Source organism: Vespula vulgaris, chromosome 16 (assembly GCF_905475345.1).
Source record: "Vespula vulgaris chromosome 16, iyVesVulg1.1, whole genome shotgun sequence".
Classification (NCBI taxonomy): Eukaryota; Metazoa; Arthropoda; class Insecta; order Hymenoptera; family Vespidae; genus Vespula; species Vespula vulgaris.
Window position 1 is genome coordinate 3,975,971 of NC_066601.1, and position 17,262 is coordinate 3,993,232.

The window sequence follows — 17,262 nt, forward strand, 5'->3', positions numbered from 1 at the left end:
AGGGAAGCGATAAGTATATTGCCTACGTGTCAAAACTATTATACATTTCCCTCCTCAAATACGAATGAGAATTCTTAGTGATTGATAAACCTATATGAGACAGAGATTTTTCATTCTTTACGAATATTTTATGCTTATCTCGCGGTAATGTTATTAAATATTACGATACATTAATCCTCCAAACTTTCTCATTAATTCTTATCCAATATCAAAAAAAGAAAATACCAAAACTCGAATGTGTTTTTGATTTAATGATCACAAGCAAGGAGGACGACGTATCTTTGTAAAATCATCGAGATATTCAATAAGAAGAACGGTCCGATTATTATAGTCCATCGATTAAAAGTCAAAAGTCATGGCCGTACTTCGTTGAATGCGATTCGATAAGGACGACACGGGACGATCATTATCGAAAGTAATTCGGAGGATATTTCTGTCACTTCGTCGCTTCCCAAGATCCCTGAAGTACTCGAGGTACGTGAAGGGTTTAGATAACAGCACATCGGAGAGTTCTTCCAAACTTTCTCACTTCCTTACCCAAGACCGGTCGTGCCACGGATTTCTCTTTCCTTTTTCCACTCTCGACCTGACAATCTTACCGCCTCCCTATCACTTCCCCTCTTTTGCCGTCGTCAGCTACGTCACTGCAGCGACTGTCGTACAAAGAGAAGCTTTTCTTATTCTCTTTCTCTTTCTATCTGTCTATCCATCTATCTATCTCACTCCATCTCTCTCTCTTTTTTTTTATCTCTCTTCATCTCTCTCTCTCTTTTTCTTTTTTCTTCTTATCTTTCTCACCTTTCAACTCAATGGACCTGTTTTCTTAGAAACTTTCAAGCAACAGTTTGACAAAATGCAGATTTCCTTCGTTTCCCTGACAACGATTGCTTTTTCTACACCCTTTTACTCTCACCCCTTTCATCTTTATTCTCTCTCTCTCTCTCTCTCTCTCTCTCTCTTGCCTTCCTTCCTTAACTCTCCTCGTCTCGAGTAAGCTCAAGCTCCTTCCACTTCTTCATCATCCACCTTCTTCCTCCTCTTTCTTCTCTCACCTTCCTCGAGCAAACCACCAATCTCCCAAGCTGTTACCGATATCAGTAAGGCCACGTCGAACAGACATGCGCTGGGTGATAAGTAGAAGAGGAGAAGTAAAGGGAGATAGATAGATGGAGAGAGAGAGAGAGAGAGAGAGAGAGAGAGAGAGAGAGAGAGAAAGTAAGAGACGGAAAAAGAGAGAGAGTCTCTTAACACCAGACAGTTTTATCCATCTCGAAAGGCTAACGTCTCACGACGACCGATCCGCCAACGACGCGAGCTTATAAAAGCTTACGAACTCGCGTCTCTTATCCCCGCTTTATTCCTTTCTACTTATTTCGTTTTTATTCCACTTTCTGTTCGTCCCTTGAATAGTAATGCGCCTTTGGAAAGGAATACACGCTTTCTCTAAGCAACACCTTTTCAACGTGACTTATAATCGATTATCTCTTCTGATTTTCTGCCCTTTCTTTTTCTTCACGATTGTAAAAAGTGTCAGTCACATCGATTCGTTCCTTTGATCGATCAATAACGATCGATTATATATTGACGATTAAAGTATTTTATTATTGTAACTATTACTTTTTTTTTTTTTTTTTTTTACAATGGACTCTATACGTATTAAATATTTCTAATGGCAGAACGAAGTCGAGTCTTTGTCGTTAATAAAATAAAATAGGACGATGTCTGAAACAGACGTTTATTTTATATTCGTAGGATGTTCCAAGTCAAATACTTCATTGCTTCTCGAAATATTTACTCCCTGAACTTATATAACAAATGCTTTGGCAAGAACTACATACATAGTCTTGGAACTTGACGAAGCTCCTGCCGATTAAAGAGAAGAAACTTTGACGTAGAGAATATTTCGATATTTTCGGGAATTTCGTGTTTTATAAAATATTCTTTAAAAGATATACGTATATCGAATCGTCATCGCTTTCGATATTCGAAAGAAATTAGAACGACTAGGGCGACGGTTGTGTATGTTTCGCTCGATCGAAAAAAAGTATTTACGTAGTCGATGCTGACGTCATTCCCTCGCAAAACTCGTTTACACCTAGTATCTATACCCTATAATTTTGTCGACTGCTGTACATGGGTACTGTCTTCTCGAGTGGAAGGAAGGAAACGTCGTTATCAGTGAACGACGTATGATGGAACCGTTGTCGGGTGCTTTGGGAAAGAGAAGGGAGAGAAAAGGAAAAAAAGAAAAAAAAATAGAAGCTGTGCTTTGGCAATGCTTCGTACCTTTCAAAGCCGGATAAATCTTACACGTACGACGGGAAAACTTGAAGGGAGATAAGCGCTTGTACGCGAGAGTAGGGATTCCTATTCTTCTTTTTTTTCTTCTCCGTCTTTTATATACGTATATACTAGACTACATAACAAAGTCGATTTGTCTGAAAAATAAGGTGTACACACACACGCACATAAATAGTGGACGTTGTTACTTTACGGATTAAACGTAAGTTGACTTTTCTGACCTATTCTTTTTTTTTATGTACACATCGAACAATATATTAAAGTTTCCGTTTGTTTTGAAAATATAGTATACGCATAGTATACACATAGTATAAACATAGTACATAGTATATACGTAGTATACACATAGTATATACATAGTATATACATAGTATACAGATAGTATACATATATTTTCATATTCATGTTATACGAATACTAAAGTCCCCACTACTATATGTACACTCTCGACGTTGTTATGTTACGAACAAAACACAAGGTTACTTCTCACCTCTACTCAACTCCTCTCTATCTTTTCTTTCATCCATCCTTCTTGCACGTCTTACCTTTAGCTCTTCAGCGCACTCGTAAATAATAAATGGCTAAATGGGAGGCCCGTCAGACAGCCGCGTACATTTAGTCCCATCTTACCCTTAGTACCGGATGCAAAGCATTCCCATGGTGGTAAAGACGAAAATACGGAAACTATGGAACGATTTTACTTGCTCCGTGTGATGTATCTCCGAGAAGAGAAAGAGGCAAAGGGAGGAAAGAGAGAGAGAGAGAGAGAGGAGAAACGTGAAGTGGCACTTGTCTCGTCACGTGACATTTCTGCGCGCTTTCTACAGCTGTTCCCTACCCTTTCTCCTTGTTAGTCGCTTTTTCCGGATTTCTTAGTGCCGATTTAATGAAGTTGTTTATTCTGCACTTATCTTTCTGTTCTCCATACACTCTCCAAGTCTCTAGAAATCTCATAGTACTATCCAGAAAATCGTTATTTTCGATTTCATTTCGATATACTGACAAATAGAACGTAAGTATTTTAAATTGCATTGAAAATAATTGAGAAGATTGGAAGAGGACAATTTCCGGAAGATTTATACTTGGCATTAAAATTGTATTCGGTACGTACATATGTATATTAATAATTTCTTTCATTATTAATAACGATGATAATAGCAACTTGGAGAAAATTTCTTTATTAAAAGTCTGAAATCCAAGCAAGTGATGATATTCCGAGTAAAGCTGGTAACCGTGATTGCTTCAATATCTGTCGGGTTTCTGCTTCGCGTAATCGTAGACGAGTAGATTCGGAATCTTCCTCGATTGCGATTTCAGGGGTCCATAATCCAGAATAGGTAATCTTGGAATTACCGTTACCACAGCTTCGCTCTCTCCTTGGACGTTAACTTTTCGCTTAGCCGACTTGTACCAGGAAGAAACACAACAATACAGGAGAACTAGAAGATAGTAAATGAGCTCCACCGCGCTTAGGAGAGAACCTCCGAGGAACAAGCCGATAATACCACCGAAGGATACTGTAACGATAAGAGAATAATTGGTATTCATTCAAAATTAGTTCTGAAGAAAAAAGAAAAGAAAAGAAAAGAAAATTGAAAATCTCCAAAAGAATTTACGATTTAATTTATAATTATAATAATCAGCTCGTAAACTATGGAACCCTAGGGATACGTTTTTAAACCGATAAGTTTATCGAAAACAAATCGATCCGTACTTTTGTTTGACTTTCCCATCGAACATTACAGCGTCTTTCGAGGAAATTTCCAAAGTGTTCAAAGTTCGAAAAATTTATCGGAATGATTCTCCTCTAATATTTCTCGTGAAAAGAAGAAACGCGGACCGTAGAAAAGATCGGTAGAATTTAATATTATATCCAGCGGTGTGTTTACTTTTCATCGACTTTCGCGAGCGTATAATTGGAAAAGAAAGGTAGAAAAATCTACGGAAAAGTTTGAAACTCTATTCCATTTGGCGAGTAATGTGAGTCCGGGCTTACTTAGAATTGATAGAACGATCATTTCCGTTAGGTAGATAACGCGTGCCTTTTGCGAAACGAACGACGAAGGTGGAATTAATTCAATATGAATGAAAAGTTTGGGGATAAATTTATGATCCTGTAGGCAAGGGAGAATCTATGTGAGCCGTCCTAGAGAGTCTCAGAGTGTGGATAGGTATATGGTATGGCACGTGCGAATAAATTATGTAGTTCCAGCGTTCCGAGAACATCGTAATTCGGGCTTGTAAAATTTACTGGCTTTGTAAAAACTCGACGAGAGTTGTGAAGAAAAAAGAACGATTTCGTTTGGACCGATGGAGAGAGAAAGAAAAGGATAACGAGAAAGGACAGTGAGAATGAAAAAAGAAAAGGAGAAACAGAGCGAGAGAAAAAGAGAAGATTGTCAGAAACATATAATCGATGTTTTCTAGTGATAACGTGCTTATTAGGTTGTTAAGATCCTTTTGTCCGCGCAGAAAGTCATTAGATCAGATCCATGCTAATCTCCGTGGTCTCGAAGAACATTTCGAAAAACAAAAGCTTCGGTAACAATGCTAGGCGTCGAGTTCTGAATAGGATAGAAGCTTCGTTGTGCCTTGGCTGGATATGGAAATGTAGGATGACGTCAATTACCAAGGAGGTCGAGTTTCGTTAAGACAATGTCGGTCTTATATCGAAAGCTCGTTTGCGTCTCGAAATGTATGTCCACGACGATATCCTTGCTTCGTGATATCGGTACTACCGTCAACCGTGGTTTGTAGAAATAATATTCGCATTCTGGTGGACAATCGCATAGCATTCCTGGTTTGTCATCGACTATTTGTTTGTCTTGCAGCAGATAATACGAATTGAATATATCTGTATCGAACGAAAGAAAAAATATGTAAGTTAAATCTAATCAAAAAAAAAAAAAAATCCACCAAAAAAACCATCAATTTTAGTTCATTACAATTGTAATTTTCATCATTTTTTTCGAATACATACCGTTATTTTCCGCAAGACAAATCAAATCTTTGATATTGCAATCACGAATGGTAGTAGCTGAAACAGATATCTTTAAGTTACGTACATGTATATATATATATATATGTATATATGTTATCGTACATAACACAAATTCTCAAGTATAAAAGTAAAAGTAGATGGCAGTGGATAGTCTCACTGGATGGAAATAGAAAGGACGGGTTGCAGCCGCAGTACTTGACCGCGTAAGCTCGCTTGCAAAAAGATATGCAGGTTTGCTGGTTGTAGAGTCCGTTCTCGTCGTATTTGCACGGCATCCTGTCGTCGTCGAGCTCGAGGACTCGTTGTGTCGCATATCCCGAGATGCAGTCTAAAGCGATACTGAGAACAACGCCGACTGGTGTCATGGTGCCGCTGTTAGGCCAAACTCTCGGTCCTTGTATCATCACGTATCCACCGTCCATTTCTTCTGAAACGTGACAGACGGAGAAACGACGTGTTCTAAGCTAGAATAATAAGTATATATATATGCGTGTGTGTGGTTGTAAAATTTTCTTCTCTCGGCAACAACTTTTTCTTCAGACTTTATCTTAAATCTTATGCGATTCGCAAATTTTATTATTTTCATTTCATATATATATATATATATATATATATATATATATATATATATATATATATTTGTGTGTGTGTGTGTGTATAAAAAATGTATTACTTTTTTAATTCTTTCGCAATCGAGACAGGAAAGAGCCGATAAAACGTTGACAAATAATTTCATTTGATTTGAAAAGTATTACCGAGACGATTAAAAATGGCCACCCATTCTGAATTTTTGAAAGGATAAATTTATATTTAAAACGGTTATAAATGCTATTTGTCATATTGCAAGCCGAGTGAAATCGTCCGTCGAATTCGATCAATAATTCGTCCGGTCGAAGAATGCCTGTTGGTTATCACCAACGACATTTCAGGAATTATGCGTACGTCGACATGGGATATCGGGAATTGATTCGGATATAAAGCCTTTTGCTTGTTCGGTTAACGAGCTCTGGATTGACATGCCACGCTGATGAAGTTACACTGTCACTGGTTTAACATTCGAGTTACATTAAGAGCAAACCTTGCGTATTGGTCTCTGTGATTACCAACGTAGACCCAATAGTTACCATAAGCTCGAATTTGCTAATAAATATACTGGTAACCACGTGACAATTTAATCAAAGATTCTACGGAGAAGGTAACTTGAAAAGTCTTTATTTCTCTCGGAGAAAAAAAAAAGATGAAAAAAATATAAAGAAAAAAAGTTGAACGTTTTATAATGTGCGTCTGACGTTGCTTATTAACTTCTTGCTCACTGTGAAAGCGACGATAGCACAGTGAAATATTACTTTATAATAAAGTCCGTAAGAAAATGAGATAAGGAAATAAAAAGCTTAATATTATATTTCATTTTCTTTTAACGTAATTCACATATTTTCCGTCTCTTTCTCTCTCTCTCTTTCTCTTTCTCTTTCTATCTGTTTCGTCGATGTGATTAATTTAAATTCAATTTATTCCCGATGATTCTAAGCTGATTGGTATCAGTCTGATTAACGTTATGACGTTAGTAGATTATTCATTTTATAATCGATCAGATAATTACCAAATTTAAATGATGAAATTACATGCTCGATTATATGGCGCAATGTTATGATTAAAACGTTTTATTTGATGTCTAATACATTACATCCGAATATCTCTCATATGTATATATATATATTAAAAATATAAATTTATTCATATACCTTAGGAACACATCGTGCATCTTTGTCATGCATAATCGCAAATATCGTATACCGTAAAGCATTAGAACGTAACGTTCACATTTGTAATATATCGATGAGGATAAAACGTAGAACATATCAGGCGAGTGCAACATAAATCGATACTTATGCATTATTTGTATTGTTTATGCTCATACTTGATTTCGTTCATTTTCTGATACTCGATATCGCATCGATTTATTATTTATAGAGTAAATTAAGCGAAATAATAACGATCTCGCGAATTTGTATATGTTTGTGTTTATTTACGATTTAACCGAGAATCCATTGAAATTTTCATTCATTCGAAATAAACTCTTTGAATGAACAATAATTGGATACGTTATGTTGCGGGAATTACGATTATACGAGCCAAATATATAAAGTGTTATTAATGAATTAAACGAAATTATTGTTTTTAAAATCTTACTGGAGTTTGGTGGTTTATTTATATTCTCCAAATTCATCGTCAGTTGAACGCCACTCCATTCGCCGTAACCAGATGTTCTTCGCGGTCGCGTTTCCTTGTCTTTAGTTTGATCTCTCCGTTCTTCAGACAACTCCGAGTTGAAGGAGTAACAAAAGCCGTACTCTGTCTTTTGAACCTCGAAGATCTCACAGCAGTCACGGTAGGAGTTTCGCCACCAACAACGAGAAAGGAGATCCGAACACTTTGGTATCGTTTCCAGAAGTATTCTCGTAACGTTGATATCTTCTCGAAGATGACGTAAGGATCGATAACCAAAATTCATAGTCGATACGTTCTTATTAATGCAATCATATTAACGTATTCGATTTAAAATTTCATGTACTATAATGTAACGATAATTATGACGTATATTTTTAAATATATTTTTTAATATATTTTCAAATATATTTTTCTTTTCGATAGCAATTAAGAGATCATAAAGATCATGAATTATTTGTAACTAAATCAGGAATGAAGTTTTGAAAAATTCATTAAAAATAATGAGAAAGATGATAAAGTATTATAACAAGATATGCAAAGAGTTAAATTTATTCGTAAGAATCTTTAAATTTCTTCGAACTCTATCTCTCTTCTCTTTTCCTTTTCTGCAAAGACGAGTTGTATAAAAATCTAAATTGAAATTCCATTCAACGCACCAGCGAGTTCGTCAAGATCTCGATCCTTTAGGAACATCAGAAGATCGAAGTCACCGAAACTTATGATCGATAGTTTCTGTAGTAGTTCGCGAAAGGTCGTGACGCTGCTTTCTTTCGTGGAATTAGAGAAGATTTTCTTCTCGAGATCCATCGCTGTTTTCCAATCAATGTGCTGGTTCGGACAAATGACCACACTTGGGAATGGTATGCCAGAAATTTTGTAATTCGTCGACTCTATGCTGGAGGACGTTGGATAAGTCTACGAGAAGAGATAAAAAGTTTTTATTTATCGTCCTTTTGTTTCGCTATATACTTTTTGTTCACTCGTCTCTCTTTTTTTTTTTTTGCTTTTCACAGATAAAACTTGTAAAGCATAGAAGTGGAAACGTTGATACTTTTATGTGAGATGGGGTAAAGGAATTGTGCCTTTTATTAAAAAGAGCATAAATATCGACATTTTCACTTCAACGTTTCAATGTACCTACATGCATGATAGTTAACAAAAAGAAGGAAAAAAAAAAGAAAAATAAAAATGTACAGGTTCATGAACTGATCGGTTTAATAGTCTAGGAGAACGTTTTAGATTAAGGCGAGCATCATTATCGAAGCGGCTCTTGCGTGAGCGAGATAAACTTGAAAATTTAAATTCGATTTAACTTGGAAGTCTCGTAGCGGCCAATATATATGTATGTAGGTACACATATATATATATACACATATATACATATATATGTATATGTATATGTATATCTGTGTATATGTTAAAGTAGGTGTTCGATGCAAAACCGAGTTCGGTGCGAACCATCCATCCATCCACCCATCCATCCATCTATCATCGTCGACGTTGAACGATAGGGTCGTTTAGTTCGTTAGGGCATCGTAGAATCACCTGAAATTCTTCGGCTATCATGTAGATCGTTCCAATGGCAAAAATCGACGAGAGAACGACTATAAACAGCCAGAAAAGTCTTTCGAGGAAACTTAATTCTTTATTCGAGACATATTTCAAGCCGTGCACGGTTGTATGAGAGCAATAGCATTGCAAAGTCTGGCAGAAACTTTCGAATCGTTTCCGTCGTTGTCTTCTTCCTCTTCGGTACTTCATGAACACTCTCGCGATTCCAACAGTTTCTCTTTTTAAAGGTATCGCCCTCTTTTTTGTCTCTTTCTCTCTTGCTTTCGTAAAACTCTCCAAAGTGTGAGCTCTCACAAAGAGTCGGCTGTATCTATGAACTTCCTAATTTATCAGGTTCAACGACCTCTTAACGATTTACGTGCTTTCCCTTCCTCTTTCTCTCCTCCTCTTCTTCTTGCTCCTCCCCCTCTTCCTCCTCCTCCTTCTCCTCCTCCTTTTCCTCCTTCTCCCTCGTTCTCCTTCCTAGGGTTTAATTATTTCACTACGATTAGAATCCTTGCTTGCCGGTTTCCTTCGAATCGATATCACTATGCAAAAGAAAGATACTCGTAAAGGACGATTAGATTATTTCTAATATCCGACAACGTACGAGGATTTCAATTAAATCTAATTCAACCGGTATGATTTTCCTAGAAACTTGTTCGCAACGAAACGTCATAGTGCATTAAACTCAGATCAAACTCAGAAAATTATATACTCAGATACGTAGAAATAAAAAAAGAAGAGAAAAGGAAACAATCACGCAAATATCTCAAATGGTAATATCTCAAAAATCAAGAGATTCTGATCAATCTGTGATTCAGTAATCGGTATCAAAATAAAAGATCAAATGTCGCAGTGGAAGAAAGTTCATTGAGAAAAATGGTCTCGTACGAAAGGTTAATCAATTGTCAAAGGGAAATCGAGAATGTTGAAAAGCGGTAAAGGACGATGACATGGCACCTTGACTAAGAGAATTAGTATGCGGGAACAGGTAGTGTCGTCGTCATCGTCGTCTCTCGTTCTCTTGGCTTGTTATCGATGATGAACGTGCCACCAAGGAGAGGGCTATATAAGCTGTAGGAAACGCGGAAGAAAACGAGGGTGCGTTTATTCCGCGCGACGGATTCAAATTCACAACTCAACAGCGAGTAAGCGGTTGAGCTTCCGCCATAGCACGATCATTGGTTGCATCGACACGGGCTTGCATCGAGAGAAATGTTCGTTTTAACAAGAGAGAGATAGAGATAGAGAGAAATAGAGAGAGAGAGAGATAGGGATAGACAGAGATAGAAATAAAGATAGAGATAGAGAGAGAGAGAGAGACTCGACGAGCACTCGTTTTACTTAAGCGAAGGACTCTTATTACCGTCGTGGGTCTCGTTGAACCCGATTGACCTTCGTTCAGCGGACTACTCGAGTTACACGCCAGCAAGCCTTACTATCAACCAAGGTCGGTATAAAAAATTTGTGTTTCTGCATAATTGATAAATGTACCGTAATGATACGACGTGATTTTTATACATACTTTTATCGGATGAAATTTCTTTCTTTTTTCTTTCTCTCTCTCTCTTTCTCTCTACCTTTCTTTTTTCTTTTTTTTTTGTTTGTTTTGTTTTTCAATCGACCCGATCGAAAGAGTCGATTATTAACGTCATCTGAAAAATAATTGCAATTTATCGTCGATAAAAAATGAATGGTATGTTAATGACATTTATTCGTCAGATTATTGGAAATCCCGGAGCGATAATGGTCAGGTGAAAAAAAAAAAGAGTGGAAAAAGAAATCTTTTTAACACGATGAAAAGCCCCGATCGTTCTACTCGTTAGAAATCTAACGAAAGTACGAATGGAAAGAAAAAAAGAAAAGGAAAAGAGAGGAAGAAAAAATTATTCATAGTTTTCTTTAGATTATCATTATAATATCGATCAGTCTCTAAAGTTTATACAAAACCTGGTCGCTACGAAATCGTTCCTTCTTTATCATATTCACTTTCTCTTCCTCGTTGATATCGATAGGACGACGATTAAAATGAAAAGGGCATCGCCACAAACGAGAGGTGACGCGAGAATATTAATATTGACACCGGCCCGTAATATTCGTTCGTTCGTTCGTTAATATCGTCCGCATGAAGAGCGCATTAATTCGACAGCGATTTGATTGTTCGTTTCTGCCCTCATTTCCGGGAACGAATCACCGATTCCGCGTGTCACATCGATGGATTTTCCAAACCGATTTAGCGGCCATATCCGTCGTCGAGCGACGTGTGCGAATTAGTTTATCAAACGTGGATCGTATGTGCGTGTTGCTCAAATTTCCAAAACTTTATTACAGTGGGAACAATTTTGAATACCGCATACGCTCTACCGTTCATGAGTACATTGAAATGCTTGTATTTTTATAGGAAAATTTATGTATATCTATCTATCTACCCTATAGATATATTCATCCCGCGTTTTGTCTATTCGCGTGTCTATTTTTAATCGTATTTAAACTTTTAAATGATATGTTAATACGATTTTCAAACATTTACATACCTTTAATTTAAAGTTCTTCAAATTCTTTTAGAAAATCATGTAAACTCTTTCGGTGGCTATCCATAAACTAGCCGTATTTAGATTCGAGCACGAAACACAGGGTGTTCGTTGTAGGCAGGCAAGGTTTGGACTGAACGATAGTGTATAAAAAAGGTCAAAAGCTTTCGTGGGTGTAAATGTATCCTTGTTCCTCTTCCTCTCTCTCTCTCTCTCTCTTCCTCTCTCTCTCTGTCTCTTTTTTTGTTCTTCTGTATCAGTGGATCAGTGCAAATAGAATCCAATCAATTATCCGCTTGCGAAGGTCCCGCCGTCGGTCGAGGAAAAGCCGGCACATATTTGATCGTTCATCCGACGTGATCAAGATAATCCGTTTAACGTGATTGTTGGGCAAACAGCATTGGCACGAACAAGAGAGAGAGAGAGAGAGAGAGAAAGAAAGAAAGAAAGAGATAGACAGACAGATGCCTGATCTCGATGTCCGCGAATAATGAAGAAGCTCTTCGAAAGTAGGCTGCTAGATCGTGCCACAAACGAGCTATTTTTCTTTCTTTTTTTTTTCTATTTTTTTGCTTCGTTTTTTTCCCCATTTTTGTTTATCGCCAAGCAGCTCCATCGATCACGGGAAATTTATCATAAGCATTTCTGTCTTATCGCGATTTCATTTCCTTTTTTTTTTTTCTCCACAATTTGCTTTGAAAAAGAAGATAGAAGAAGACAAAAAAAATGCTAGAACGAATAGTAGAAGGCGAGGCCGAGGTTATCGATGGCTTCACGCTCAATTCGTCGGATTTAAGCGCCATTAAGTTTTAACGACTCCGCTAACCGCTTCGTGAAGTATCGCAAGATTTATGTCTCCCAGTCCAATCGATTCGATTTTTCGTTCTCGTCGGCTCTTTTTATTTGTCGTTTTTCCTTGTTTTTTCTCTCTCTTTTTTTTTTAATCTTTACTTTCCTTTCCTCTTTGGCAACATTTCCCTATTCAATATTTCTTTTTCTTTTTCTTTATAAGTAATAGAATCTGAATTATGCCGGAAAAATTTTATACAATATCCGGCGTTAACAATTTAGAAAAAGATCAAATAAATCTAACTTAAAAATATAAATAACTCGTAATCGATGAATTGTTTGATCGATCAATTATTCAATTAATAAATTTCACTTATAACTATATTATTCAATAATATAAAATTCAATATATTTGATATTAAGAATATTTTGTATATCCGAACGTACAATCTCCATACAACGAAATGATATCAATGATATATAACAATATATATATATATATATATATACATATGTACGTGATACATAATACATATATTTACTAGCTAGCGGCGGTATTTCAAAGAAAGAGGAACGTAGAAACTAACGAGATGCTGGTTTTGATACTCACGAATAATGAAGACGCAGCCGCGGAGAATCACGTCGCGGAAGACATCCACTTCTCACCCTAAGCTTTTCAAGTATACCGCGTGCAAGCCGATATATACGTATATATACATATATATATATATATACAAATGCGAGTACATATGTATATACATATTGTATGTATGTAACTCACAGCGAGATTCGTCGAGTATGCTGGTGTCAACTCACCTACGATTCGTCGTTTATCTTTTCTCTCTCTGTCTCTGTCTCTTTGTCTCTTTCTCTTTCTCTTTCTTTTTCTCTCTCTCTCTCCCCCGTCGTTTTTTTTTCTCTTCTTTTTTTCACAAATTGCCGCGTTCATTAACGCGCAGCGTGGAAATTCCGTTGATTCGTTCTACTCGAAATTTATCGGAATAAAATTCCTCTCGTCCTCCGTGCCTCGAGTTAACGCCACGTTTCGAATAAAATTTCGCGGCCGGCAATTTCCTATAATCGTTCTAACGACAGCTGATCGACAAAGAATTTGCTTTCTTCTTTTGTCCTTTGGATGTTGGATTATACAAGGGACGTCTTTAATGCATTTGGATGATCGTTACATTATCTTTTTACTTGACAACAGAAAAGGAAGAAATATATATGTATATATAAAAAATAAATAAATAAAAAAAAAAAAAGAAAGAAAACGTTTCAGAAATATTTCAGATCTTTACAAATCCTCTCAGTTCGGATATATAATTGGTTTTTAAAACCATTCTCAAAATCTCGATGCTTTAATTAATACTTTTTTATCTGTAAAAGTTCTCTTTTACAGAGCGTTTGTAACAATGATGATTTCTTAGAATAGAAAGATAAAATTCGAAGAACTTAGTCGAAAAATTTCATTGTTTAAGATCTTTTCAATCATACCGACTGGAATAGCTCTTTAAGGAAAGTATACTTACGAGTAAATAGGAGACTACCCTCAAATGAAATGAACGTTTAAAGGTGTGGTGAAAGATCGTGAAGAAACGGCGCCATTGGGTGAGAGTTTCGAAAGAAAGAGGAGAAAGAAAAAAAATAAAAAAAGAAAAAGGAGAAAAGGAGAAAAGGAAGAAGAAAACAGAGAGAAAAGTATCGAAGTGCTAGAAGAAGAAGAAGAAGAAGAAGAAGAAGAAGAAGAAGAAGCAGAAGAACCAGAAGAAGAAGAGCATTCGACGTACTTCCTCCTCCCCCCTTCTATCTTTCCTTCCACTATTACCCTCGTCCGTTTCTCGATAGGGTAAACTTAAACGACGTGGGGCCATGAGCCTGCGGAAGTTTGATAATGAAATCATGACGATCGAAGAAGTCGTTTGAAAATTTCGTTCAACTGGCTACGCGCAAAGTTTACACGATTTTCCCATTAGGAAAACGACACTTATGGTACGACAAAAAGGGAGATTTAAATTGGCCGCATTAGATTCTTGATGTGTTTTTCTTTCTTTCTTCCTTTCTTTTTTTTCCTTTTACTTCTTTTTTCTGTCTTTTTCTTCTTTCCTCTTTTTTTCTTGGTTCACGCGTGTGCCCACACTTTCGTTGAATAATTTCATAAGTAATTCAGGATATAAGCGAGGCGAGCATAATCGACTTGTTGGTAGTGGTGAAAGTGGGGATCGATATTATCCGGTCTGTGAGAAAGAGAAAAAGAAAAGGAAAGGGAATATAAAAGAAAGACGGAGAAACGAAAGAGGAAAAAAAGTAAAAAAGACTCTCGAAGATGGAACGAAGTGTTTGAGGGTGGTACTCTCCTTCTTTCCCTTCCCACATCTCTCCAACCTCGCCATCCCTTCTTAGGTTTTCCTTCGGGCAGACCGAAGATTCGTTTCTTCCACTTAAATCTTTAGCGGCCGAACAAAACTCGCGAAATCCCGAGGTGCACGGTTTGACCCGACCTCGATCCCCTGGAAAACTTCGTCCCTTCACCTTCTCCAACCATATCTGTACGAAGTTCGACGACCGAGAAAGCCGATCCAACCTGAAAGTAACCTTCCAAGGATCGTTTTCGTCGGAGCATCGGATTTATTGGCATAAAATCGGCCGTGGCTGGATGATCACACTTGGAAAATGGAAGGAAAAAAGGAAAAAAATAAGAAACAGATGGAGAATCTTTTGAAAGTTTCTCGAAAAGCTTACGATGCTCTTTTGGACTTTTTTCTTTCTTTTTTCTTTTCTCTTTTTTTCCCCCTTTTTCTCTCTTATTTATATTTCGTGTAGCTTTCTTAACGCATTGGTAGAGATTGGTAGAGATATAAAAAATCGAGTAAAAAAGGTAAAAGAAGATAAATGTAAATATTCTCTCGGGTTTCGTTATTTGAATTTTTGAAAAATTCTAGTCGATTTTATCGAACGATGGAACGTATACAAATATTGCCTAGCTATCGAAAGGAATGAGGTCGAGCAGACGTAAATGTCAAGTATTTTGTAAACATAGTGTATTTTTTAATCTATCTTTTTTTTTTTTTTGTAATGCATTCAAAAGTTTCTCCAAATGATTTCAATCGAACTAATGCTTTGTCCGGAGGTTGCGCGTCTTTTTGCGAAGGGGAGAGATTTTTTTGAAATATTGTAAACATGAATTAACATGAGAAATTACTTTGTGAATAAAAATTTACATTGTAAATATTTGATTGTAAAATATGTACAGGGATGACTGACTTTTCGGACTCCCTTAATTGCAAATTGGATGCTAATCTTACGAAAATATGAAAGCAGCACGTCACGAAGGAGCAGTCCGAAATGATTATTCTTTCTTTTCTCTTTCTCTTTCTCTTTCTCTCGTTTTCGTCGAAACGCAACTCACCGCACGATTTACGACTCATCCGAGCGAATATTTTTCTTCCTACGCATTGAAAAATAGCGACGATATTTTTCGTTGGGACACGTTTCGCATTTCCACAACGTAAATTCCCGTGGCCGCGAGTATCTTTAAACACGAGATGAGCGTAGAATGCTGTCGAAATAAATGACACTGTGAAGAGATCGAGAGGATGGGGACATCGATATAACGACGTACGATAATGATATTCGGCTATAAGTTCTTTCCTGACATCCTTTCAAAGTGTCTATTCTTATTTATATCATCCTATAGAGATTTCCTATATTAAACATATTTATTATTAATAACGAACGGTCTACATTTTATCCGTACCGATGCGTTTGATTTATGAAAAATATTATTACATAAATCTGAAGCAACGAAGAAAGAAGAAACAATTCCAATTATACGAAAAATATATATTTATATATGCTTCAACTGTACATTCATATCGCAGCTAGCAGAATTTGTTAATTAGAAGAAAGCCCTTTCATAATATTATTTTACATATCAAGTTCCATAAATTTTGTTGAATCTAAAAACACGTAGAAAGAATGGAAAAAGAGGGACGGTCGGTATATACCATACTATTTTCACTAGAAACGGATTTAAAGTTCCACAGGGGTCGAGTTCGAGCAGCTTGACCATAGAGCACACTACTCGTTCCGTTCGTTCGTCTTGTTTGGCGAGCTACGAGTCGAATAACGAGGGCTGAACTTTTACTCCGACCTCTTATTTCTTCCTTTTCCACATATTTTCCCGTTTCTCTTTCTTCCTGTTCCCTTCCCTCTCCCACCGCCATCTCATCTCGGGCTCGCAAAGATACGGCTTAATCCCATGATATACGCGAAGTTTCGTCGTGCGATGTCACGGAAAAGCTACGGCTACGTGCCGACGAAGGAAAGGATTTTGTGGGTCTTACTTCTTGAACCATCGGAGCTTGACGTAAGAATTCGTCTACGTTTGTCCTCAAACATGCTACCGTCCACCTTGCTGTAAAACGTTTCTTTTCCATTTCGAAAGAATTTAGTGAAAGTAAGTTGAATTTCTTTTTTTTTCTCTTCTTTCTTTCTTTCTTTCTTTTTCTCTTTTTTTGTTCTAGAGATTTTTTCCCAACCTTCCGACCGAGTCCGAACGATATTGTTTCCTTAATCGTTCTTTGAAATTCGAGATCCTAAAAGATCGAATCTTTCATTCCTTTCAACGAAATCAATGAGGGACTTCAATCAGAAATATTTTTTTCGCGTTATCAGAAATCCCCTTCAGCGAATGATTTTCCCTTTATCAGTCAAATCTAAGATAGTGACGTTAATGAGCGACGAAATTATAATCCAACTCATAATCGCTGTCACAAATAAAAAAATGTCAATCGACTGTTGGTCGTAGTCAGCGTCCCTTTGCCTTACCTCTTCGACAAATTTTTCCTCAACGTTTTA

General features: G+C 36.8%; 1 protein-coding gene across 1 annotated transcript; it reads right to left on the reverse strand.

The window, feature by feature from the left end:
• Window positions 1-3,389: 3,389 nt before the first annotated feature.
• LOC127069709 (pickpocket protein 19-like) lies at window positions 3,390-10,456 on the reverse strand. The gene is made up of 7 exons (XM_051007070.1): window positions 9,077-10,456; window positions 8,188-8,446; window positions 7,493-7,774; window positions 5,460-5,729; window positions 5,282-5,338; window positions 4,931-5,155; window positions 3,390-3,818 (listed from the first exon to the last, which is right to left on the reverse strand). The coding sequence occupies exons 1-7, from the start codon at window positions 9,290-9,292 to the stop codon at window positions 3,544-3,546; spliced, it is 1,584 nt and encodes a 527-aa protein (XP_050863027.1). The 5' UTR covers window positions 9,293-10,456; the 3' UTR covers window positions 3,390-3,543.
• Window positions 10,457-17,262: the final 6,806 nt, after the last annotated feature.

Bases quoted from the DNA above. Each gene is read 5' to 3' on its own strand.
- LOC127069709 (XM_051007070.1), bottom strand. From the start codon at position 9,292: ATGAAGTACCGAAGAGGAAGAAGACAACGACGGAAACGATTCGAAAGT. The intron at 7,775-8,187 runs GTGCGTTGAATG...ATCTTCGAGAAG, and splicing joins AGATCTTGACGAACTCGCTG to ATATCAACGTTACGAGAATA. The intron at 5,730-7,492 runs GTAAGATTTTAA...GTCACGTTTCAG, and splicing joins AAATAAACCACCAAACTCCA to AAGAAATGGACGGTGGATAC.